The sequence below is a fragment of the Nomascus leucogenys genome, chromosome 18, assembly GCF_006542625.1.
Source record: "Nomascus leucogenys isolate Asia chromosome 18, Asia_NLE_v1, whole genome shotgun sequence".
Lineage (NCBI taxonomy): Eukaryota > Metazoa > Chordata > Mammalia > Primates > Hylobatidae > Nomascus > Nomascus leucogenys.
In genome coordinates, this window is record NC_044398.1 from 94,218,417 (window position 1) to 94,244,474 (window position 26,058).

The 26,058-nt window shown below is 44.7% G+C and overlaps 1 protein-coding gene across 2 annotated transcripts in view; it reads left to right on the forward strand.

The window, feature by feature from the left end:
* USP7 (ubiquitin specific peptidase 7) overlaps positions 1-25,469 on the forward strand; it is a 75,513-nt gene extending 50,044 nt beyond the window's left edge. For both annotated transcript variants that reach the window (XM_003269264.3, XM_030797945.1), the window contains exons 8-31: positions 92-146; positions 1,128-1,208; positions 1,309-1,399; positions 6,115-6,197; positions 8,834-8,943; positions 10,702-10,858; positions 11,921-12,065; positions 12,690-12,820; positions 13,860-13,994; positions 14,786-14,887; positions 15,081-15,186; positions 16,026-16,118; positions 16,203-16,270; positions 16,633-16,733; positions 17,511-17,664; positions 18,083-18,150; positions 18,632-18,740; positions 18,834-18,911; positions 20,137-20,237; positions 21,826-21,925; positions 22,416-22,535; positions 22,711-22,782; positions 22,930-23,020; positions 23,464-25,469. In XM_003269264.3, coding sequence (XP_003269312.1) covers positions 92-146; positions 1,128-1,208; positions 1,309-1,399; positions 6,115-6,197; positions 8,834-8,943; positions 10,702-10,858; positions 11,921-12,065; positions 12,690-12,820; positions 13,860-13,994; positions 14,786-14,887; positions 15,081-15,186; positions 16,026-16,118; positions 16,203-16,270; positions 16,633-16,733; positions 17,511-17,664; positions 18,083-18,150; positions 18,632-18,740; positions 18,834-18,911; positions 20,137-20,237; positions 21,826-21,925; positions 22,416-22,535; positions 22,711-22,782; positions 22,930-23,020; positions 23,464-23,570 — 2,458 coding nt within the window. In that variant the 3' untranslated portion in view covers positions 23,571-25,469. The remainder of the gene's footprint in view (positions 1-91; positions 147-1,127; positions 1,209-1,308; positions 1,400-6,114; positions 6,198-8,833; positions 8,944-10,701; positions 10,859-11,920; positions 12,066-12,689; positions 12,821-13,859; positions 13,995-14,785; positions 14,888-15,080; positions 15,187-16,025; positions 16,119-16,202; positions 16,271-16,632; positions 16,734-17,510; positions 17,665-18,082; positions 18,151-18,631; positions 18,741-18,833; positions 18,912-20,136; positions 20,238-21,825; positions 21,926-22,415; positions 22,536-22,710; positions 22,783-22,929; positions 23,021-23,463) is intronic.
* The last annotated feature ends 589 nt before the right edge of the window (positions 25,470-26,058 follow it).

Here is a 26,058-nt window from a genome sequence, read left to right on the forward strand (position 1 = left end):
ATCCAGTTTAGTTTTTCCATCTAAGTTACTTTTGATTTGCTCATTTCAAAGTTGAGCGTTTAAATGGAGATGTTTGTTTTATCTTTGAAAGGTGGGAAACTTTAGATAGCTTCATGCAACATGATGTTCAGGAGCTTTGTCGAGTGGTAAGTTTCAAGCAATACTTGTATATTTCTTACAGTGAATATTTTGAAGCATTGTCAGAAGTTATTACCAAGTAAAACCTCAGACCTAATTCAGAAAATGCCCATCTTTGTTTAGGATCAGACTACAAAAGGCCACAAAAAGGCAGCACCTGTCTAGTTTTAAAGGCTGTTAAGAATTATTTGAATAGGGATTTAAAAGTGAAGTGAGGAAGCTTGAATTTTAATACTAGCAGGCAGTAGGCTTTTAAGTTGTTAAATTGGTGTATATACATGAGTTATGAATCCAGGAACCAAAGACTGGCTTTGTTGGCTGTCCTGTTGGTGCTGAGTCACTGTAGAGTGGTGACTTCTGTTCTTACTCCAGTGTCCAGACCCCTCCTGTGCAGCGAGGTTCTCACTGAGCAGACCTCAGTATGCGGTGATTACTCTCCCAGCAGCATCACTAGTCACTAGCAAATCCTCATTCTTCCAGTTGTGATAAAAGACACAGAAGCACACACACACAACATGAAATGGCTATTCAAGGTGATTGGCTGGGCAAGGTGTGTTTTCTTTTTTGCAGCACTAGCTGGATTGAATCCAGTTCATTAAATATCCATGGACAAACCAGTCAATCCTGTTGACAGGCTCAACCTCATTAATCTCTTGGTGTGGACCATTGCGAGTTAAGTTTAGTGAACAATTTTACATGCTTTTCCACAGAGGTAAAAAATATAAAAATGCTTCTAAAGGCACTACAGATTACTAATTTATTCCAAAGGCTGTATAAAAGGTTAACCTCAACTGTTGCATGTAGAGATGTTTGTAAAAATCCAACCAAGAAAGAAGATTTTGTATGTTTTTGATAATTGCATGCCAGAGGTCATATTTTTATAGTCTACAACTTCTTTGAACATTGATATTTCTAGTCAATTATAAAATTACTGTATATATTACTTAAGTATAAAAAACTTTTTTTAAAGCCAAAACATTCTTTTTCAGTTGCTCGATAATGTGGAAAATAAGATGAAAGGCACCTGTGTGGAGGGCACCATACCCAAATTATTCCGCGGCAAAATGGTGGTATGTGGCTACCAGTTCTAAAAGATGATTTTTCAAGGTTTTAGAATGTGAATTTTTTGACTATTACTAGTTAAACCACTTTCACTTTCCTTATTTGCAGTCCTATATCCAGTGTAAAGAAGTAGACTATCGGTCTGATAGAAGAGAAGATTATTATGATATCCAGCTAAGTATCAAAGGAAAGAAAAATAGTAAGTGTTGTGTGTATCTAATGGCATGGTCTTTTGATGATTTCTATTGTGGTTTAATGTTTCGTTTACACAAGTGATATTTTTTTAAATAGTCTAAACACAGAGAATGACTCAGATCTTAAGCAAACAGCTCACTGGGTGAACACAGGCTTGTCACCTCCACCCAGCTCTAGTGTTGGCCAGCACCGCCACAGCCCTTCCCAGCCACCACCACCTTCTCCTCACAGGAAACCACCACGTGCACTTCTAATATCCTAGGTTAACTTTGCATGTTTTAGGTGTCTGTTTAAATAGAACCTTACAGTAGGATGTATTTGTTTGTTTATTTTGCTGTTGTTTTTTGAGATAGGGTCTTGTTGTGCTGTACCGGCTGGGGTGCAACAACAGCTCACTGCAGCCTCGAACTCCAGGACTCCAGCAATCCTCCTGCTTCAGCTTCCCCAGTGGCTGGGAACAGAGGCGTGTGCCACCACACCCAGCTAATTTTTTTTTTTTTTTTTGGTTAGATGGGGTCTTGCTTTGTTGCTCGGGCTGGTCTTGAACTCCTGGGTTTAAGCAACCTTCCTGCCTTGGGCTCCCAAAGCACTGGAATTAGACATGAGCCGCCATGTCCAGCCTGTGTATGATTTCTTTTGCTCAGCACATTCATGAGATACATCCACACTGGGAGTAGTCATAGTTTGATCATTTTTGTTGCTTTATAGTATTCCATTTTGAGAATATAGCACAAAAATTTTGAAATCTTTCTTCTTTTGATTGATATTTGGGTTGGTCTCCATTTGAGGTGGTTAGGCATAAGGCCGATTGACCATTCTTAATGCCTGTTTGCATTTGGAGGAAGAGAATTACTGACCTGTAGGGTGTGCATATGTTCAGCTTGATGGATAAAGTTAGCAAGATTCCCAAAGTGGTTTATCAATATCACAGTCATCAGTAAGGTGTCAGAGTTGCAGTTGCTCCACACCCACACTGGAGCTGTCAGTTGCCAGACTTTGAAAGATTTTGGTGGTAGTATAGTGCTATCTGCGTTTTAGTTTGTATTTCCTTGAAGATCAGTGAGGTTGTTCTTACCTTTTCAAATGCTTATTGGCAATTTGGATGTCTTCCTTTATAAAATGCTTGTTTAAATACTTTAACAATTTTAGTATTGGCTTCTTCTTTTTTTTTCCTTAACTGATTTATAGTCATTCTTTTAAAGAAATATTTAAAATAAGGGGGAGGGAGGATGGGTGTAATTCAGCACTTCGGGAGGCTGAGGTGGGAGGATTGCTTGAACCCAGGAGTTTGAGGCCAGCCTGGGCAACATAGTGAGACTCCATCTCTACAAAAAATAACAAAAATTAGCTGGGTGTGGTGGCATGCACCTGTAGTCCCAGCTACTCGAGGCTGAGGTGGGAGGATAGCTTGAGCCCTGGAGTTCAAGTCTGCAGTGAGCGATGATTGCGCCACTGCCCTCCAGCCTGGGCAACCGAGCAAGTACCTGTCTCAAGAAAGTAAAACAAAATAAAAACAGTGAGGAGTGGAAGTGCTTTATGTTGACCCGCATATTTACAGCTTGCAGTGCTCCTCCATTTTTAATTTGGGTATGGATTCTCGTTAGGAATCATTTAGTGCAGGTCGGCTGCGATGAGTTTTTTCACCTTGCATGCCTAGAAAGATTTTATTTCATCTGCAGTTGTGAAAGACATTTTAACTCGGTGTAGACTTCTAGGTTGGCAGTTTCCTTCCTTTGGTCTGTTAGATGTTCCACCATCTTCTTGCTCGCATCGTTTCTGAGAAGTGGGTTGTAGTGACGTTACTCTTTTTTGTTCATCTGTTTCTTGGCGCCTTCACTTCTCCTCTCTTCTCTCTTCCCTGTTCTCTCCTCTTTTTGAGAGGGAGTCTTGCTCTGTTGCCCAGGCTGGGGTGCAGTGGTGTGATCTTGGCTCACTGCAACCTCCACCTCCTGGGCTCAAGTGATTCTCCTGCCTCATGCTCCCAAGTAGCTAGGATTACAGGCATGCGCCACCATGCCCAGCTAATTTTTGTATTTTCAGTAGAGACGGGGTTTCACCCTGTTGGCCAGTCTGGTCTCAAGTTCGTGGCCTCAAGTGATCTACCTGCCTTGGTCTCCCAAGATGTTGGGATTACAGGTGTGAGCCACCACACCCAGAGCCCCATGTGCTTTTAAGGTTTTTTCCTTCTCACTGGTTTTCTTTTTTTTTTTTTTTTGGAAAGGAGTCTCGCTCTTTCACCCAGGCTGGAGTGCAGTGGCGCGATCTCGGCTCACTGCAGGCTCCGCCCCCCGGGGTTCACGCCATTCACCTGCCTCAGCCTCCCGCGTAGCTGGGACTGTAGGCACCCGCCACCTCGCCCGGCTAATTTTTTGTATTTTTAGTAGAGACGGGGTTTCACCCTGTTAGCCAGGATGGTCTCGATCTCCTGACCTTGTGATCCACCCGCCTCGGCCTCCCAAAGTGCTGGGATTACAGGCGAGAGCCACCACGCCCGGCCCTCACTGGTTTTCAGTTGTTTGATCCTGGCTGCCTGAGGTCACCCCCAGCCTACAGATGCCGTAGTCTCCTTTTTCTGGGTTTTGTGCTGCGGTTTCTGTTGCTCTGTCTTGACCTTCACTAATTGCCTGCAGTGTCTAGTTTGCTGTGAATCCCATCCATGGTGTTTCATTTTCAAACTTTTAAAAATTTTTTTTATTTTTAGAAGTTTGACTTGGATTTTTTTAAAATGAAAATCTTTATCTCTTCTTTTTTTTTCTATGTATTTATCAATTAATTTTAATTATTTGGAGACAACGACTTGCTGTGTTAGGGCAGGCTAGTCTCGGAGGTCCTGCGTTCAAGCAGTCTGCCCACCTTGGCCTCCCAAAGTGCTGGGACCATGCCCAGCCCTGTGTCTCTTCTTAGTACGCTCTTGCTTTCTTTTCCTTTGGATTTAAGTATAGTTGATAATGCTCTTGTGTACTAATTCTGTCATCTGTGAGATTTCTGCATCTGTTTCTATTGAAGGATTGTTCTCTTCATCGTGGGTGGTGGTTTCAGCTTCTTTGCATGCTTGGTAATCTTTATTTTCTTTTATCTTTCTTTTCTTTTTTTTTTTTTTTTTGACATGAAGTCTCACTCTGTCGCCTAGGCTGGAGTGCAGTCGTGCAGTCTCAGCTCACTAAAACTCTCTGTCTCCTGGGTTCAAGCAATTCTCCTGTCAGCCTCCTGAGTAGCTGGGATTACGGGTGCCTGCCACCACACCCAGCTAATTTTTGCATTTTTAGTAGAGACGGGGTTTCACCATGTTGGCCAGGGTGGTCTCGAACTTCTGACCTCGGCCTCCCAAAGTGCTGGGATTACAGGCATGAGCCACTGGGCCACTGCTCTGGTTCACATGCTTGGTAACTTTTTTATTGAATAGCAGGCATGGTGGTTTTTATCTTGCTGGGTGTTAGATATTCCTAACCTTTGCTCCTATGCACAGATAAGTGACTTGTAAATCATTTGCTTCCTTTGAGGCTTGTTTTTAAGCCTTGCTAGGTGGGAGAACAGGTTTTACTTGAGGGATAACCTGTCCCCACATCCTTTCAGTTTTTAGCTGAGTCTCCCAGGTGTTCAGAGGTTTTTCCACAGTGACTGGTGGGAACACAGACTTCCCAGCCTGTCATGAGTTCTGAAGGTTGTTCCCCCCAGTCCTCATCCTCTTGCTGGTTCTTTTCCTTGCCCCAGGTAATTTCCTCAAGTTCACTGATGAGTTCTCACCGACAGCTTTGGAAGAAACTGCACATCCCCAGTTCTTGCTTTCTGGGCAGCATTCTGCTTTAGGCTACTCTGCCCAACAGGTTCCGGCTCCCTTGAGCTCCTCTGATTCTCACTTCTTGGATCTGTCTGGGTTTGCCTTCTCCGGACTGCAGCCTGTAAACTCTCAGCAGGGCTGAGCCTATCACGGGGCTCTCATTTGTCCCTTCAGGGATCCCTGTCCTGTACCTCATGCGTCTGGAGCATGACAACGCTGTTTTCAGTGTTGTGCAGTTGCATTTTTCCTTCATGACAGGAGCAGGAGGAGCTCTCCATACACTCTGGATATACAGTTCTGTGTTGGATTGAGAACTTGTCCCTCAGCATGTGGCTCGTCCTTTCACTCTTAATGTTACCATTATTAATTTTAGGGAAATACAGTGTGTCCTTGTTTGCTTATGTCCTGAAAAATTGTTACCTTTTCCTATTTTGCCTTTTCCATTTATCTACAATCCACCTGGAACAGGTGGGGGTGGGGAGATGTCAGGACCAATTTCCACCCCCGTCCCCCCACCCCTGTGTTGACCTCTGAGGAAATCGAGGTTTTCCTTGTCGTTCTGCCACATCAGCCAGCCATTCACATTTGTGCATCTCTGCTTTTGAGACCAAGGGGTTGTCCACACTGCCCAATTCCAAGCTATCTTCATAATCATAGCTTTACAGTATGTGCTTTGTTCAAATAACAGTAAAACGTTAACTGTTACCTCCATGTTGTCATTTTAATGTCCTTAAGAAAGATACCAATGACCTTTGGCCAATGAGCAAAGGTGCTGACAGCACATTTACATAGAGTCTTGGCTACAGAGGGAGAGTTACTGTTCTTAGTGTTGTTTACCTTCTCTGCTATTCCTAAAATGCTGATTTAAATAACTTATACCTGGGTTGGCTATATTATAAATGAAGCTTTAGCACTTGACCTTTCTCTCTCTCTCTTTAAAGTATTTGAATCATTTGTGGATTATGTGGCAGTAGAACAGCTCGATGGGGACAATAAATACGACGCTGGGGAACATGGCTTACAGGTAAATTGAGTGTTTTGTGCTAGTGTCCTGTTGTAGCTTTCTTCTTTATTTTCAATTCTTTTAATTGCTAAATAAAAAATTTGTTTGTGCCTTTTCATGTGTTTCTGGTATTTAGAGTATACAAGCATTCTGTTTCTTGGATAATGGAATGGGGAGGGAGAGGGGGTTGTTGGGAGATGGGAGTGTAGCTGGTTTATCCTGTAGAAGCACATCCAGCAGGCAGGAAGGTCTTGTGGGGTTTTAGGCATCTTGTCCTTTCCCCGTTCCTCACCTTACTGGTGTCACTGCTGCAGTTTTCCCTCAGTTTTTCCTGGTCACAAGTGGCATTTCTTAGTGAGTTGGACTGTGTTCAGGTTGTGTTGCTTTATTTTTATTTTTATTTTTTTTATTTTTTATTTTTTATTTCTTATTTTTTATTTTTTTTTTTTGAGACGGAGTCTCGCTCTGTCGCCCAGGCTGGAGTGCAGTGGCGCAATCTCGGCTCACTGCAAGCTCCGCCTCCCGGGTTCACGCCATTCTCCTGCCTCAGCCTCTCCGAGTAGCTGGGACTACAGGCGCCTGCCACCACGCCCAGCTAATTTTTTGTATTTTTAGTAGAGACCGGGTTTCACCGTGGTCTCGATCTGCTGACCTCGTGATCCGCCTGCCTCGGCCTCCCAAAGTGCTGGGATTACAAGCGTGAACCATCGCGCCCAGCGGCTTTATTTTTAAATGTATTTTTAATGAGTTTAGTTTTCTGAGGATCACGACCTTAGAATGAGTAGTGTGTTCTTTAGGGTTGTGGCCCCCAGGTTTCTGGGCATGTGACAGAGCAGTGAGCATGGTGGGCGACCAGGTGGCCAGCCCCTGCTTGGATGAAGGGAAATGGACTGTTCCTGGTTGCTGGTCTGGCTAGTCTGTTGTATCTGCAGTGTCCTCATGGGTCCAGTGATCCAGGGTCTGTTTTGTAATCTTATAACCTTGACTCGTTGACTCAACTAATTTATAATTAAAAATGTCAGTCTGGCCCGTGCTTACAAAGCCTGCCAATGTATAGTTCATGGTGCCCGTGTACCCATTTTGTACTCAGCTGTCACCTCCAAATGTACTCTTCTGTTAGGTCAGTCCAGTTGGACTGAGGGACTGAGGTATAGATCAGAAAGTTGCTTTTTTTTTTGGAGATGGAGCCTCGCTCTCTTCCCCAGGCTAGAGTGCAGTGGTGTAATCTCGACTCACTGCAACCTCTGCCTCCCGGGTTCAAGTGATTCTTCTACCTCAGCCTCCCAAGTAGCTGGGACTACAGGCGCCCGCCACTATGCCCAACTAATTTTTGTATTTTTAGTAGAGATGGCATTTGACCATATTGGCCAGGCTGGTCTCAAACCCCTGACCTTGTGATCCGCCTGCCTCGGCCTCCCAAAGTGCTGGGATTACAGACGTGAGCCGCTGCGCTCGGCCAAAAAGTTGCTTTTTAATGAGAACTTTGGCAGCTTGGTGTGATTAAGAAATATTCTGGTCTATTCACAAGAATTATTGTTCTCTATTCTGGATGTTTTAGGGTCTGGTTGAGCAATGTTTATTTGAGTCAAAGCCTCAGTGGACAGTGGTGGAGACAGAATCCTTTTATCTTTCAGACTGTGTTAAAAACAGGCCCTTCCCCATTGTGGGGTGGGCACCTGAGGTCTGTTTTTGTCTTTCCTGAGATAGCCCTGTCTTCTTAAATGAGCTCATGTATACCAAAGAACCTTGGCATATGGGTGCGCTTTGTCATGGCCCCCAGTTCCTCCAGGTCTCTCGCTGGCTGCTGGGCAGGTGGGTTTCCAGCCAGAAGGAAGGTCTGCATTGGAAATCGAGCGGTGAGTCAGACGTGCAGTGAGCGACTCTGACCGCCTGGCCACGGTTGAGATTGGCAAAGCCTGATTTTACTGAGGAACAAAGAGCTGGCCAAGATGGAGCAGAGGGAGAGCGGGGCGAGAGCTGTAGAGTCCGGTGTCCCCAGAGAAGGCTTGTTGAGAAGTTGGGGTGTCCTGTCCCACAGAGTCCGGCAGTCAGCTGGGGAAGGGCCTTGCTGACACTGAATCAGAACATTTTCTTAGAAGTGGGATTGAACCATAAGCACTAAGGGCGTGCCCTGTGATATATGGGTTCTTATGCAAACATCAAAGAGCCCAAGGAAAGGAAGTTTATAATCTTGCCGACCCATCACTGTTCATTGCTGCTTGTTCTGTTTGAGCATTTCATAAGCATACCTAATCTTGCATAATTGTAACCAGAGTTTTCTGATTTTCCATGTAACGATTTTTCTGTGGATCTCCATAATTTGCACAGTGTTTAATGACTGTATAATACAGCAGCAAACGACTGTCTAAATTTTCTTAACCATTTCCTCCCCAATTGCTGGGCATCAAGTTAGAATATAATCCAAGGTAAGAGAATCTCTCACAGTCAGTGCTGGTGCAGCATTATTTTAATAAAGAGACCCATAAAGAGACCTAAAGAAAACATTTCAAAGATGCCCTAAATGGACACCTAAACTTCCCTGCCTTTGTCTCCAGAGTCCTCAGACACGTCCCAATCTTGCTGAACCGCTGTTGCTTTCATTGCTTGTGGGAGTCAGTAGAGGCTAACTACATTTGTATTTCTTTTTCAATGTTTAGGAAGCAGAGAAAGGTGTGAAATTCCTAACATTGCCACCAGTGTTACATCTACAACTGATGAGATTTATGTATGACCCTCAGACGGACCAAAATATCAAGATCAATGATAGGTAATCTATAGTGGGATATAAAGTTAAGATTTCATCATCATGCTGGTCTAGGGGTTAGTCTCATTGCTTTCCTCAATCTTTATATTTTCAGTCCCACATCTGATTTATTTAGATTTCCCTTCTACCTCTGTGTTCCAAGAACAGCAGTGTTAAAGGAATGATTTTATGTCAAGTTTCAGAGGTCACCTCTGCCAAGTCCATTTCCCCTTTCTGGATGCTTTGCCCAGGCCTAGCCCTGCTCTCAGCTGTGGCTGATTTAAGTCCACAAGGATGGGGTTGTTTCTGCTTCACAGATCTTGCATTCACAGGATTTCTAATAAATTTAATTTTGACCGATTCTAAATGTTATTTCAGAGGGGACTTTTAGTGTATTTGTTTAAATAGGATTTTCCACTATTTTGTTATCTCTCAGTTGGTGTCAACTTCTAGAATGTGCTAGAGTTTTCAAGAATGCTAAAGTAGTTGTTTGTATGCCAGTTACAAGTAGTTATTTTATTTTTATTTGTTTTGTTTTATTATGTTTTCGAGACAGAGTCTTGCTCTGTCGCCCAGGCTGGAGTGCAGTGGCATGATCATGGCTCACTGCAGCCTTGAACTGCTGGGCCCAAGCGATTCTCCTGCCTCAGCCTTCCAAGTACCTGGCTGATTTTTGTATTTTTAGTAGAGACACGGTTTCACCATGCTGGCCAGGCTGGTCTCAAGTGATCTGCTGGCCTCAGCCCCCCAAAGTGCTGGGATTACTGGCGTGAACCACCACACCTGGCCACAAGTAGTTTTTTAGATTGTTAAAATACCAGATGCAGGAGTGACAATGTGCACTACCTTATCTGATTTAGAATACAGTATTTTTATCCCGATTAGTTTGAGCGCCAGCTTTGTTTGGAATATAGGTTGGTCATTCAGCCTTCAGGTTTGAGGGAGAGCATAATCAAATCACTTTACTTGCCACCAGCTGAGCCTTTGGTCACCCATTCAGTCTTTACCGTGGTCAGAAACTGTCTCAGCCAGAACTCACAAACTGGCAGCCTTCAGACCAATTCCAACCTGTTGGTATGTTTCTTTGGATCCTCACTCTGTTTTTGTTTTTATTGGAGCCAGTGGCAAACATTTTTTAAATTGTGAGATTTCACATAAATGTACAGATTTGGGCATCATTTAGGAATCAGAAGATTTGGCAACTTAAGGCCACCATTCCTGAAGGCCGCAGGGGCTGTGAGCTGCGTGGTGGCTGCTTCGCAGGCCGGGTGCATGCTGTGCTTGGGACCAGTCCCTACCCATCTAACTTGCCTTCCTGCCTCTGTTAATTTTGCAACACCGATGGTGAAATTTGGTCAAGTAAATCAAAATTTGTAGAGCCGGTTAAAACTAAGTCAATTTCAGGATGTCTGTAGAATATTAAAACTAAATCAGTATTCAGAGTGGGAAGGGAAATACTTTTACATGTCTGTCTGAATTTTTTCATGTTTCTCAGTTTGCAGATATCCTTAGTAGTCTTAACGTCTCGACCTTCAGAATCATTTCTTGATGTATTTGGAATTCCCCCACCCTAAATTATTCATAGTGTATATTTATGTTGACTAGGAATAATTATTTCTGTCGAGTAGGGATTACGTTATGTACTTCATAGGCCTTCCCAAGGAATTCATGCTTATCCCATTAAAGATGAGCCAGTACATTAAATGGCCTTACTTACTGTAAAGTGTGATTTTTTTTTTGCGTAAATTAATACTGAATTTCTTTTAAAATGTTTTCTAATAGGTTTGAATTCCCCGAGCAGTTACCACTTGATGAATTTTTGCAAAAAACAGATCCTAAGGACCCTGCAAATTATATTCTTCATGCAGTCCTGGTTCATAGTGGAGATAATCATGGTGGACATTATGTGGTTTATCTAAACCCCAAAGGGGATGGCAAAGTAAGTGCTGGGACCCAGGGCTGAATGCGAGCTCATCAGAAAGTTAACACTGAAGCTCTGCTTCAGCCTGTTCTGGTTCCTACTCGGAACCTTGTCAGGGACCCCTAACTGATCCATGTATTCTCTGGGTGCTAAGTGCTATTTTCCCATCCATTTAATTGCTGAGATTTGAAGGTAAATAATAAATTAGCATTTGTGCTTCTCTTTGTTAGTAATCAATGTTGGGCCCTACAGAATCCCCTATATCTCATATGAGACACTTATATTTTCTTCTTAATGCTCGTGGGATAATTACCCATGCCGTGGGCCCAGTCGAGGAGGCTGGCTGGTCTCATGTCCCTCTGCATGCCCCGTGGTCCTCCCTTGTTTCCTCTCATGGGGATCTCATGCAGTCTTCACCACCAGTCTTGGGAGTGTACAGGGCGCCATACTCATTTGGCAGATGAGGATCTTGGAATCTACCCCCAAGACCACAGGGCTGCACCCAGCTCCTGCCAAGGGGATTTGATGGAGGGACCCGACAGCACGAGAGAACAGTGAAGAGTGCCTGTAACAGCAGCGTTCGTCACTGTTTAATATGGCTCCATCCACAACGCAGATGGGAAGATAACTGTTAGGAACATGCTATGTTGACTTCAGTCTGGCCTTTAACTTGATTCCATAAAATGCCATGGGATAGGATAAAACAGCCCATTTAATTTTATAACTAAAGGATAAAATTTGAGCTCTCATTTGGTGTGCTCAGTATGGCCTTTTTAATTCTGTAAAGAGTTGATAGTGTCAGTAGATTGAATGTAAGTGGAAAATGGGCTATTTGAGTAGATTATAAAAATTGCCATTGGGCTTATGGTAGCAGTGCCCACAGAATGTTGAATGGGGAGTGCGCAGGTCCTAGTGAATTGTTATGAGCGGATCCATCAGGTTGTGTAAGTATACACATGGATATTTTTTCAACTAGGGGCATACCTAGAAGTTCACACATTTTAGAACAACGCTGCCTTCTAGTGTTGGGTGCTTGTCACAGTGCTTGATCGCTGCTGATGTGTGTTGCTTTCCCTGCAGTGGTGTAAATTTGATGACGACGTGGTGTCAAGGTGTACTAAAGAGGAAGCAATTGAGCACAATTATGGGGGTCACGATGACGACCTGTCTGTTCGACACTGCACTAATGCTTACATGTTAGTCTATATCAGGGAATCAAAACTGAGTGAGTAGCGTTCACTTTTGTTCTGTTCTTTACTGTGGTGGACTTGGACATTTGTACCATGAATCCCCAATATCCTTTTATGTCCAAACACATTTTATGCTTATTCCACTGTATTCACAGCAACCCAGAAACAAGTAGGGTTGGGTTTGCACATTTTGATGCAGACTCATGGTACCAAGTAATTTCATATTAATAGATTGTTTTATTTTATTTATTTTTTTTGAGATGGAGTCTTGCTCTGTTGCCCAGGCTGGAGTGCAATGGCGTGATTTCGGCTCACTGCAAGCTCCGCCTCCTGGGTTCTCACCACTCTCTTGCCTCAGTCTCCTGAGTAGCCGAGACTACAGGCGCCCGCCACCACGCCTGGCTAATTTTTTGTATTTTTTTTTTTTTTTTTTTTTTTTTTAGTAGTAGAGATGAGGTTTCACCGTGTTAGCCAGGATGGTCTTGATCTCCTGATCTGGTGATCGGCCCTCCTCAGCCTCCCAAAGTGCTGGGATTACGGGCGTGAACCACCACGCCCAGCCTAATAGATTATTTTATTAATGATGACCTAGAATCGGAAGCTTCTAAGGAGGGGAAAGTCCATCTGCAGAGATCAAAGAGGATGCCTTTGTCCTGCAGGTGAAGTTTTACAGGCAGTCACCGACCATGATATTCCTCAGCAGTTGGTGGAGCGATTACAAGAAGAGAAAAGGATCGAGGCTCAGAAGCGGAAGGAGCGGCAGGAAGCCCATCTCTATATGCAAGTGCAGGTCAGCTCCCGCCCTTCTGGGACTCCCAGGTCACCATGCAGCAGGGCACCCCATCTCTGTACGCAAGTGCAGGTCAGCCCCCGCCCCTCTGGGTCTCCCAGGTCACCATGCAGCAGGGCACCCATCTCTGTACACAAGTGCAGGTCAGCTCCCACCCCTCTGGGACCCTTGAGTCACTGCACAGCAGGGCAGCTGCCAAGAGAGAAGCTGCTCCATGTGCTCTCCTGAGCTTGGTCTCAGCCCCAGAGTAGTTCCTGATACACAAACCGGGACTGTTGTGCCCTGAGCTGCTCTGGGCAGCTGCCTGAGTATTTGTAACACCTGGCACTGTTGGTGGCGGGCAGAGCCAGTTCAGGAGTAAAGACTTGGGTGTCAGAAGTCAGGCCACCAGACAGAGTAGTGATCAAGTGCACGTCAGGTTGCTTCAAAAAGTACTGAGGGGGTTGGAGAAAGGGAGGAGGTCATCTCACGGTTGGCTGTCTAGCTAGGTCCAATTTATAGGTGAGTTAAGTTATTGCAGTGAAACACAGCCTCCTTTTCTTTTTTTTTCTTTTTTTTTTTGAGACAGAGTTTCACTCTTGTTGCCCAGGCTTGAGTGCAGTGGCGCGATCTCTGTTCACCTCAACCTCTGCCTCCCGGGTTCAAGAGATTCTCCTGCCTCAGCCTCCCTAGTAGCTGGGATTACAGGCATGTGCCACCACACCCAGCTAATTTTGTATTTTTAGTAGAGACAGGGTTTCTCCTTGTTGATCAGGCTGGTCTCGGAACTCCTGACCTCAGGTGATCCGCCCGCCTCGGCCTCCCAAAGTGCTGAGATTACAGGCATGAGCCACCGCGCCCCTCCCACAACCTCCCTTTCTAAATAAATACCTGATTTAAGTTTTGGTTATTTTATGCTGTTTTTCTTCATTGGTCTTCTGAAGAAGTTTCTTTGGAACAAAAAATGAGTTTTCAGCATTTTAGTGTTTAAATGTGTTCAGTGTGGACTCGTTTTTTGTCAGTTGTGAAGTCTTTTCTGTGTTTTCATACATATTTTCAGATTGTCGCAGAGGACCAGTTTTGTGGCCACCAAGGAAATGACATGTACGATGAAGAAAAAGTGAAATACACTGTGTTCAAAGTATTGAAGAATTCCTCGCTTGCTGAGTTTGTTCAGAGCCTCTCTCAGACCATGGTACGTACCGGTCCTGTGGACATATCCCACCCTGGCTCCCAAGGTCCACCTTCCTTCCGTGTCACTAGAAAATACTAACTGCCTTTGGGGGTAGATGCTGTGTCCCGCCACTGCCTAACGGTGAGGAGAGTGACCCAGGAACATTTCCTGCCTGAGAAAGTGCAAGAAAACCGTTGAGCCCATGACTCCTGCACAGGGGAACCCACATGATTTTGCAGACATGTTTCCACCCCTTTTCCTCATCTCCCACTCCACTTCCTGCACCCCCAACCCCCTTTTTATTTTTGTAAATGGGCATTTGATCCTGAAGGATAAGTCACAGGTGTCCAAATCAACCGGGGAAGAATTCGAATTCTTTTTCTTACAATCACAGTCTTTTTTCTTTTTTTTTGAGACAGAGTTTCACTCTTGTTGCCCAGTGGCGTGATTTCGGCTCACTGCAACCTCCGCCTTTCGGTTTCAAGCAATTCTCCTGCCTCAGCCTCCCGAGTAGCTGGGATTACAGGCACCCGCCACCATGCCCAGCTAATTTTTGTATTTTTAGTAGAGACGGGATTTCACCGTGTTGGCCAGGCTGGTCTTGAACTCCCGACCTCGTGATCCACCTGCCTCGGCCTCCAAAAGTGCTGGGATTACAGGCATGAGCCACAGCACCTAGCCTACAATCCCAGTCTTAACATTGACTATATATGTATATGTATATATATGTATATGTATATATATATGTGTGTGTAATATAGAGGACTAAAATATGAGTGTGTTTTTATTTTAATCTATTAATATTTTTTCAGGGATTTCCACAAGATCAAATTCGATTGTGGCCCATGCAAGCAAGGAGTAATGGAACAAAACGGCCAGCAATGTTAGATAATGAAGCCGACGGCAATAAAACAGTAAATATTGTTAATAGCGTATCTGGTTTGGAACTGTGCAGAAGGCGTTAGTCCTCTGCACTTAGTGCAGCTTGTTTCCCTTTTGGTCCACTTAACTAGAATTGGACGTTTTCTTCAGTACTTGACTGTAGTTTTTCGCTCTGTCACCTAAGCCATTAGACTCTTCTAAAATCAGCGTCTCTTTTGGAAATAGATGATTGAGCTCAGTGATAATGAAAACCCTTGGACAATATTCCTGGAAACAGTTGATCCCGAGCTGGCTGCTAGTGGAGCGACCTTACCCAAGTTTGATAAAGATCGTAAGTGCCCACGAGACGCCTGCCTGCACTTAGAGCAGTAGCGTTGGATTCCTGGATTGTTGTTCTAAACACACAGGGTTAAGCCTTCTTCCCTTGCAGAAAGATCTGTTGATCAATTCCACAAATGCTCATTAGACTTCCTGATGAAGTCAAATAAGACTGACTTGGCTGCGAGTTTCCTGTGAGGCCCGGAGACAGTAGCAGTCACGTGGGGCCGTCCTGTTCTGTCTTCAGTCTCAGCTGCTGTGCTGTGCTAATCACGTTGGTCAGAACCTAAAGAGCAGGGTTGCAAACGTTGTGTGTCAGGGACCAGATAGGCAATATCTCAGGCGTTTCAGGCCTTTCTGTCTGTACTAAGGCGGCCACAAAGAATATGTAAATGAACGGGCTGGCTGTCTTCCAGTACATCTTTATCGACAAAACAGGTGGATCGGAATTTGCTGACCCTTGCTATAAAATGACAGACTTCTATTGCTGTGAGTGGTCACTTCTGGCAAAGACACAAGACCATGCGCAATCTTCCCGTGGCAACGCTCTTCCAGCCAGTCAGTGCCAGGTCTCAGAACTAGGAATTCTAAGTTTGCTGCACTCAGTACCGTCTTGACTGTCTAAATGTAGTGGGTTTCCATCGGTCTGATGTTTGGAAACTCAGCGGTCATAGCCTCAGCTTCGGGAATAAGCCACATCTGAAGTAACTTTTGGGTACCTTAAGCTGTCATTTCACTTATCATTGAGCTATTCAGCTTACTGGTTTTTTTTGGTTTTTTTTGGTTTGTTTGTTTTTTAAGCATTGTGCTGAGTGTTTGGATCTTAACAAAACTTGTTTATTAACCTTGTAGATGATGTAATGTTATTTTTGAAGATGTATGATCCCAAAACACGGAGCTTGAATTACTGTGGGCATATCTACACACCAATATCCTGTAAAATACGTAAGTCCTTCGTGCACTTACCTTCTGAGTAGATTTTGCTCAGTACATTACAGCTACACATTTAAAATATCTTCTTTCTCCTAGGTGACTTGCTGCCAGTTATGTGTGACAGAGCAGGATTTATTCAAGATACTAGCCTTATCCTCTATGAGGTTTGAATGGTTTATTTTTCCATAATTAGTATATTCTTAGTAGTATGTGGAGGGTTTTGTTTGTTCTTTTTACCCCGAATTTGTTACAGTGTTAGGTCTACCAGCTAACTCAGGGCCTCAGATGATCTTGAGAATGACATATTTAGATTTGTGATTTTTTTTTTTTTTTACCTGTTTTAGAATCAAATCTGATTGTTACATATTTGTGGATTTATTTATTTAGCTTTTCCCGTTAACATTTTAACTTAAAACGTGGATAGAGTTGGGTGTAGAGAAAATACTTAAGTACATGGAAGACTATCTGGCCATATTAAACGTTAGACAAACTTTTCAGTGTAACAATTTTATATCTTTCACTGTAGGAAGTTAAACCGAATTTAACAGAGAGAATTCAGGACTATGACGTGTCTCTTGATAAAGCCCTTGATGAACTAATGGATGGTGACATCATAGTATTTCAGAAGTATGTACTTTGTGAAGGATTGTATCACTTTGTACTAATTTCAGGATTTTTTTAAGTTGTAAAACCAAGAAACATTTGTACCTAGATCCTGAGCGACATTTTTTTTTTGTTTTTTTAACGTAACTCTGTTGACAGGCTTTCTCTGGGTTTTGAAATTAGGCGTGGTGAACAATTTTCATCTCATAAAGCTCTTCTCAATTCCTTAAAAATTCCTTAAAATGTCTCAAGTGCACGTGGCAACTATTAGCAGAGTGGGAACAATTGCTTCATTCCTCTAAGATTTATGAAATCGAAACTCCTTAGAATGTACTTACTTGGGTAATTCATTTCAGTCTGTCTTCATGTAAACCAGCCAGTCTTTGGTCTTAGACACTCAGTGTCTGAAAGTGGCTCAATGGCACAGGAAAGCCCAGATTTGCTGACTCATGGTTAGAGACTGGGCTCCCACCACCTGTCAGGTCTGTGGGCAAGACACTGCGTCCGAGTCTGCTCCTGTAGAGGAGAGCAGGTGCTGTTACCTAAGGGGGTTTTGTTTTGTAGTGGGATGAGAATGTAAAGCCACTACTTTCTGCCTGGCTCAGTGCATCCCCATACATACTTGCCTCACTTACAGAGGGAGTTCAGGCAGATGCCTGGCCCCTTCAAAGGGGAACCTGAATTTATCTTGCAAGAGAGCCTGTTAGTGTCACTGTTGTGTAAAAGATGATGCCATTTTTACCAGCTACCCCCTGCCATGATGGACTTTGATTCAGACTGCAAACTTTCTCCCTCCACCAGGGATGACCCTGAAAATGATAACAGTGAATTACCCACCGCAAAGGAGTATTTCCGAGATCTCTACCACCGCGTTGATGTCATTTTCTGTGATAAAACAATCCCTAATGATCCTGGATTTGTGGTTACGTTATCAAATAGAATGAATTATTTTCAGGTATTTAATAAATGCTCCTTTCCTCTTCAGATCCCACTGCAGAAACACAAATTTCTTTCTTAAAATGCTTGTTGAAGAAGCTATCTCATGGTTTTGGTTCAGAAGGGGCTATGCCCAAGGAAATGTCCCACTGAAGTGGATTTAGGCTGAGGTTGCCGTGGGAGCTAGAATAATCGCCATCAGGAAAGAACCTGTAGACCTCACCATTAAAAGTGAAAACCTTTTCAAAGTTATCTTTATCAGATATGCGACTCCCATGGTGATTCATTAAGGAATAATATAGTGTATTCCTGTTTAATAAATTTCTAGGGAATTTACATTCAGGCTGCTCATAGCACATTTTAAGTAATTAATCATGAAGTTTATGACCAAGTTTCAATTTTTTCCCAAAATGTGAACCTTCCTTTGTGTGTCTCAGGTTGCGAAGACAGTTGCACAGAGGCTCAACACAGATCCAATGTTGCTCCAGTTTTTCAAGTCTCAAGGGTAAGTCGCATGCATGGACACTTGCTTGGTCTTGCCTGCATGCTTTCCACAGTTCGTTGAAACATCTTGGAACTAATTTTAATAATTAGCTCGCCATTTCACCTGACATGCCATTTCTTGCTTAGTTTCAGAATTATCACCACTCACATCTTGACCACATTACTCTGAGATGTTAAAATAATTGACAGCCTCATCCACAGCCAGACTGACTTTAGATACATCCTCAGTGCATCTCCCATGTGTCCAGCTGGTCAGTCCTGCCAGGCTGCTGTGTGTTTTGTCACTATTGCAGAGAGCATTCAAGTGTGAAAGCGAGTGGGACTTAGTTCTCGGGAAACAGGAGTATTAAGTTAAACCCCATGCTAGGTCCAAATTTCAAGACCAGGTGTAAGGCCAGCGGTTTGCTTTTATGCTCACTCACAGATATTTGTTTTTAGGCAAATAAACAAGTCATTTATTTATATGCTGTTTTCTTGTGTAGTTATAGGGATGGCCCAGGTAATCCTCTTAGACATAATTATGAAGGTACTTTAAGAGATCTTCTACAGTTCTTCAAGCCTAGACAACCTAAGAAACTTTACTATCAGCAGGTATGAGTCCAAATTAATGTAACTATGGGTCATAAAGAGAAGGCTTGGGGTTTTGGTGACGGTATCTGATGTGAATCTTTCTTTTCTTAATAGCTTAAGATGAAAATCACAGACTTTGAGAACAGGCGAAGTTTTAAATGTATATGGTTAAACAGCCAATTTAGGGAAGAGGTAAGTTTTTTTAATACTATGAATTTTAATTTTTATTGGAACTTGCTTATTATTTCTACCTGTTCCTAGACATTGAAAACTAAGACACCAAAGAAAAGCACTAAACGACAGCACATGACGGGGGCTGGGGTATCCCTCGGCCAGTCTTTCCTGCCTCCTGGCAAGACCTCCTGAGGCCTCTGGGCTGCATCACATGTTGAGCTAAGGAACCATTCAGCAGCCAGCCCTTCTCTCCCGGGTCCCACTGTGATGCTTGCGCATTGCCACTTGGCTGATGGGGAGGATCCTTCTCCAGCTATTCCTGCCGTGGCCTGATCTCAGGGAGTCCAGCAGGCCTGTAAATGGAGCAGTCCTTGACTCTGCGCTTACTCCCCAAGCTGCTAGTGTAGACAGCTCGTGTCACATGCTTGCTCTAAACAGAAGACACACCCAGCCACATTTTAGGTGGTTCTTTTTGAGACAGGGTCTTGCTGTGTCACCCAGGCTGGAGTGCAGTGGCACCATCACAGCCCACGACAGCCTAGACCTCCTGGGCTCAAGTGATCTTCCCACCTCAGCCCCCCAAGTAGCTAGGATTACAGGTGTATGTCACCACGCCCAGCTCATTTTTATATATATATTTTTTTGTAGAGACAGGGTCTCACTATATTGCCCAGACTGATCTTGAGCTCCTGGGCTCAAGCATCCTTCTGCCTCGACCTCCCAGAGTGTTGGCAGTACAGGCATTAGGTGGTTCTTCAAAAAAGTCTGTGTGCCTATTTGGATGCCAAATCTCTCACCCTTTCTAGCTCTACAAGTATAGAGGGAAAATTTGAGACATAAATCGCCTCACCTTTGTAGAATTGAGCTCCCTGAAGGCCCACAGTCTGCCTCTGGTCTTGTATCTGGACCAGCGTTCCTCTCTCATTGTGCTGAGAGTTGGGAAGGCCCTGGGTGACCCCTCGGGATCATTTCCTGAGAAGGTGTTCTGTAAATGACAGGTTTTTTGCATCAAGGCCACTTTTGTTAAGCTCCTGTCAGTATTTGGTTGGTTCTACATTAGGGCCAGTGTTCTCACTGTGAGTGAATTCACAGATGAGGGAGTTGGGGTGGGAATGACAGCAAGAACATGGGGGCCAGCTGGGGACAGTTGAGAACAATGATGCAACTTTCTCCTCTCTTCCTTTGTGGTAGCAGACCTTTTATGCTTTCTTGAAAGCACTTATTTTATCTTTTCATTACTTAGGAAATAACACTATATCCAGACAAGCATGGGTGTGTCCGGGACCTGTTAGAAGAATGTAAAAAGGCCGTGGAGCTTGGGGAAAAAGCATCAGGGAAACTTAGGCAAGTATTTCCTGAGCCCAATTGTGGACGGTTAGTTAGGGGTGGCAGTAACGCTGACCTCTGCAGTTGTGTTGGTGGAAATCACCCAGCCGGGATCCATGCGCATCATTCCCAGACTCAGTGGGGTGTGCCTCAATTGCAAAGACAGTTGCACAGAAGCTCAACACAGATCCAGTGTTGCTCCAGTTTTTCAAGTCTCAGGGGTAACCCTCAAGCCGGTGTGGTGCAAAGGGTTATGCCGTGTTTCACAATTAAGCCATGTTTTTCGTCCTTCCCATTGTACCTTCTGATAACATTAGCTGTAGTAAAAAGGCGCAATTCCCAGAGAAAAGCCAAACAGAGGAAGGATATGATTCCATCTGAATGACGAACTGAAACTGGAAAGGGTGACTCCTGATTTTCTTTTTGACAGATTGAGTCACTTCTGATCCATCTAGCCAACATTTGGGCTGTAGAAAGAAGCCCCTGAATTGATTATTTCAGAGAGATGGGCATGATTCTCACTGCTTTGCCGTGTAGTCGCTTGGAGGACAAATGGCTTTTGGGGCCATTTGGTTCCCAAACTTTCTTTAGTTTCAATAAAACAATTATTAAACAGTGAGACCCTAATCTGTTACCTAATAAGAGTAAGTGAGGAGAACCCCTCAATCAGCTGAATGTGAATTCCCTGTGGGAAAGGTTTACACAACTTTCGGAGGCCCAGTCTGTACATCTCTGTGCCCAAATGTGGCCACTTCCACTTTGTCCAGCAGAGCCGTTTAATCTTATTCTTCGAGGGGACCCCTCTCCTTGCCTTGCCGCCAGTCTCTGTTTCTGATATTTCAGATCCTCTTTAAAAAAAAAAAAGAAAAAGAAAAAAAAAAAAAAAAAACACTAGGCGTGGTGGCTCACGCCTATAATCCCAGCACTTTGGGAGGCTGAGGCGGGCGGATCGCGAGGTCAGGAGTTTGAGACCATCCTGGCCAACCAACATGGTGAAACCCCGTCTCTACTAAAAATACAAAAATCAGCCCAGTGTGGTGGCACGCACCTGTAGTCCCAGCTACTCGGGAAGCTGAGGTGGGAGAATCGCTTGAACCCGGGAGGCAGAGGTTGCAGTGAGCCGAGACCATGCCGTTGCACTCCAGCCTGGGCGACAGAGTGAGACTGTCTCAAAAAAAAGAAAAAAAAAGGACAAGCATGTCATGGTAACTTTGTTTCTTTCTAGAAAACCATTTTGGCCGGGCGCGGTGGCTCAAGCCTGTAATCCCAGCACTTTGGGAGGCCGAGGCGGGCGGATCACAAGGTCAGGAGATCGAGACCATCCTGACTAACACGGTGAAACCCCGTCTCTACTAAAAATACAAAAAATAGCCGGGTGTGTTGGCGGGCGCCTGTAGTCCCAGCTACTCGGGAGGCTGAGGCAGGAGAATGGCGTGAACCCGGGAGGCGGAGCTTGCAGTGAGCCGAGATCGCGCCACTGCACTCCAGCCTGGGGGACAGAGAAAGACTCTGTCTCAAGAAAAAAAAAAAAAAAAAAACCATTTTATTTTTATGTGAATATATATACTTCATTTTGCCCTATTTTTTTTTTTTCCTCTCTGTTTAGGCTGCTAGAAATTGTAAGCTACAAAATCATTGGTGTTCATCAAGAAGATGAACTATTAGAATGTTTATCTCCTGCAACGAGCCGGACGTTTCGAATAGAGGTATCTGTCCCCGACACTGTTGGCACCAAAGAGAATTCATGAGCCCCATCTGCTGCATATTTAAATATCACAGCAAGTTGTAGAAGTAGCTTGGTCTGTGTTTTTATACCAGTCATTGAGGTATATGATTCCATGAGTGGACCTACAGTGTTTTTGCACAGAAATTAGTCCTCAGTTTGGGTTACCAACCCAATCCAGACAGAAACTGTGGATCACTTGAATTTAGAGCTACTGACACTTCCACAGGAACTGGTATAATACAGTATTTGGCCTCTTAAAATTCCGTTTTTTGGGGGAGGGGGAGGAAGCTTGGATATCTTCTGGCTGAGACTCCCATGAGTGCCCATCACTCTGGCTGGATCCAGGTGTGGCATTTTTAGCAAAAACAGGCTTTACCCTCCGGGTTAGAGTAGTGTGAGAATTGAGATGTGGACACTTTGACCACGTGACTTGCACTTAACAGAACTGTGTCTGTCATCCGTGTCCCCAGGAAATCCCTTTGGACCAGGTGGACATAGACAAAGAGAATGAGATGCTTGTCACAGTGGCGCATTTCCACAAAGAGGTCTTCGGAACGTTCGGAATCCCGTTTTTGCTGAGGATTCACCAGGTATGATGTTGTGGTTGGCCGAGCGGCTCGCGTCAAAACCTGGAGCCTTTGAGTGGCCGCTGTTGCTGAATCTGTGCTCCTGCTGGGGTTGGGCGTTGGTTTTGGCGGCTGCCACGTGACGTGGCCCGGGGGTGCTGGGAGTGACCGTGTGAGCACGTGTCCTTTGCCATTCCAGGGCGAGCATTTTCGAGAAGTGATGAAGCGAATCCAGAGCCTGCTGGACATCCAGGAGAAGGAGTTTGAGAAGGTGTGCAGCTGGGGCGTCCTGGGGGCTTGGCGGGCCACAGGCTACAGGCTCACAAAGCCTAGCATAGCGGCCCAGGCTTTTTTGCCAGAGATGTGAGTTTTCTGATATACAGAAATAACGGAGGAGTTTTAATTTTTTTTCTTTTAGTTTAAATTTGCAATTGTAATGATGGGCCGACACCAGTACATAAATGAAGACGAGTATGAAGTAAATTTGAAAGACTTTGAGCCACAGCCCGGTAAGGGTTCTCCCCCCGGGGGCTGGTGTGGGTTTCAGACTAAGAAACAAGTGGTCTAGGGCTGAGAGGGGCAACCCCAGGGTCAAGTGTCAGCTCTTCGCTCTCCACTGGGCGACCTGTGGAACCAGGAGCAATAGCATTCCATAACCTACGAGTTCTTAACAGATCCTTACATCCTTTGTAAGCTGTGAGTTCTTCAAGGAGAGAAGCTTGCACGTGTGTGCAGGGTGATTGAGACTCAGGGTTGTGAGGGCAGTGGCTCTGAGGCGCAGTCAGGGTGTGGGCCTCCTTAGCTCCAGGTGGGCGTGCAGCTCAGGTCCTGGCTTCCCTGCGAACTTACCCCTTGCGGAGCCACGGGGATGCATGCCTCACTGGCCACCACCCCGTTGAGGGGTTCCAAGGGCTGCTCTGTGGCCTCACTTGCTTTTCTTCATCCCTGCCAGGTAATATGTCTCATCCTCGGCCTTGGCTAGGGCTCGACCACTTCAACAAAGCCCCAAAGAGGAGTCGCTACACTTACCTTGAAAAGGCCATTAAAATCCATAACTGATTTCCAAGCTGGTGTGTTCAAGGCGAGGACGGTGTGTGGGTGGCCCCTTAACAGCCTAGAACTTTGGTGCACGTGCCCTCTAGCCGAAGTCTTCAGCAAGAGGATTCGCTGCTGGTGTTAATTTTATTTTATTGAGGCTGTTCAGTTTGGCTTCTCTGTATCTATTGACTGCCCTTTTTGAGCAAAATGAAGGTGTTTTTATAAAGCTTGGATGCCAATGAGTTATTTTATGGTAACCACAGTGCAAGGCAACTGTCAGCGCAATGGGGGAGAAGAGGTTAGTGGATCGGGGGGTCCCTGGCTCAAGGTCTCTGGGCTGTCCCTAGTGGGCGCGAGTGGCTCGGCTGCCTTCCTGGGGTCCGGTGCACCAGCCCTGCAGCTAGAAAGTCTTGTGTTTAGGCTCGTCTGACCTATTTCCTTCAGTTATATTTTCAATGACCTTTTGTGCATCTGTAAAGGCAAAACAGAGAAACTCACAACCTAATAAATAGCGCTCTTCCCTTCATTGTGTGCATTGTCGGCCCTTCCTCGGGTTCTCCTCCTCCAGCTGCCTGGGGGTTTTTAATAAACTCGTCTCACCTCGTCAGCCACTACTGTCTGCAGCCCCTTTGCAAAGTGGATGCACTGAATACAGTCTGGACAGACATTGTGGGGGTCTTTTTATTAAATCGAAAACGTTGTTAAATTCAATTAAGGTTTACTCTGCTGCCTTGGCAGACTTATGATCTCAACAGTTCATTCGAGCAGGTGAAAGAATTATAAATAGAATTTCGTTAAAGTGGAACAGACAGCAAGAAAGCCTTTTAGCAAGAGGGCATGCTCACTAGTGGTTAGTAAGCTGTCGACTTTGTAAAAAAGTTAAAAATGAAAAAAAAAGGAAAAATGAAATTGTATATTTAATGAATGAACATGTACAATTTGCCACTGGGAGGAGGTTCCTTTTTGTTGGGTGAGTCTGCAAGTGAATTTCACTGATGTTGATATTCATTGTGTGTAGTTTTATTTCAGTCCCAGCCCTGTTTCCTTTTATTTTGGAGCTAATGCCAGCTGCGTGTCTAGTTTTGAGTGCAGTAAAATAGAATCAGCAAATCACTCTTATTTTTCATCCTTTTCCGGTAGTTTTTGGGTTGTTTCTGTGGGAGCAGTGTACACCAACTCTTCCTGTATATTGCCTTTTTGCTGGAAAATGTTGTATGTTGAATAAAATTTTCTATAAAAATTATAATTCAGTGAGTGACGTGGAAGTGGAGGAAGATTTCTACTCTCCCTGGAAACAGGCCTGGGAAACCTTGGCGTTTGTAACAAGGTTTCACTGAGATGTACTTTTCCTTCTAATTCCGTTTTGCGGGGGCAGGGTCTCTTGTTTTCGTTTCTTTTTTTTTTTTTTTTTTGCCTCTAACTAGTCACATTTACTCTTAAGAAATAAAAGGTTTTCCAGGAGGGAACTGTATACAAATAAGGTGACTGGAAATGTGACCTGACGTGTCACGAGGCCCCTCGGGGCGGCAGGCGCTGTCGTGGGCGTGGTCCTCGCACCGCCCCATCAGCCCTGCCTTCCAGCTCCGTGGCACGGTTTCCTGGTCTCCCGGCCAGTGTGTACCTTGGAGGGACTTCCTTTCTCAACTTCCACTGCAGTGTGTGTGCCTTCTGCTCTGAGAGCTGCCTTGTGACCCGTATGATAGAAAGAGGGAGTGAGGGTCCCCGGGGTCCTGGCCCTTCCCTCCTTCCTCCCCCAGAAAGAGGAGTTAGAGCAGGGGTGTGAGAGCCGTTCGCTGTGGGTTTGTCTTTGAACGAACATTAAGGTGTCTTGTTTTTGTTCTAGGCTGGGGGTTGGCTGTAGTCTTAGGTAACTGAAAGTTCCTACTCTCCCTTAAGATATTAAATGACTCTTTTTCCAAAGAACGTGTTGTAATGTTTCCGTCGTGTGCCGCGTTCCCTTTTCCACTCACTCCCAGTTACAGTGTCAGGAGTTTGAGTTTGTTAAACTAGTTTTGGGGAGACAAGCTGAAATTTTAAAGAAAGAAAAATGAACTCCTCTTCGCTGGCCTGACTGTAACCCCTGGGACTATTGTGTCCTCTCCCTCTATGGGATGTGGATGCTATCTGTTGACAGCATTTGGAGTCTTCACAGCAGGGGGCCCTGAAAACCACTGCGTGACAGCGAGGGCCTGCAGTCACAGTGGCCCTTCCCGCACCCTCACACACAAGAGCAGCGAGCTGAAGCAGTCTTGTTTCCAAATGAGAAGAGCAGCCAGGCGCGGTGGCTCAACGCTGTGAGCAAAGCCCAAGGGAGACACTATGGAACCCGGCAGAGTCCCCTGCAACGTGGGTACCGTGACAGTGGCGAGAAGCCACGTCTAGACACCATCTCTTCCTGATGGAGGCCCTAACCCAGCTTCTCTTTCACGAGACAGCAAGGACGTTTGGCGTCATATATAACATCGCTCATTTGCTGTGAGGCAAATGTTTATGGTGTCTGGGGTGGAAA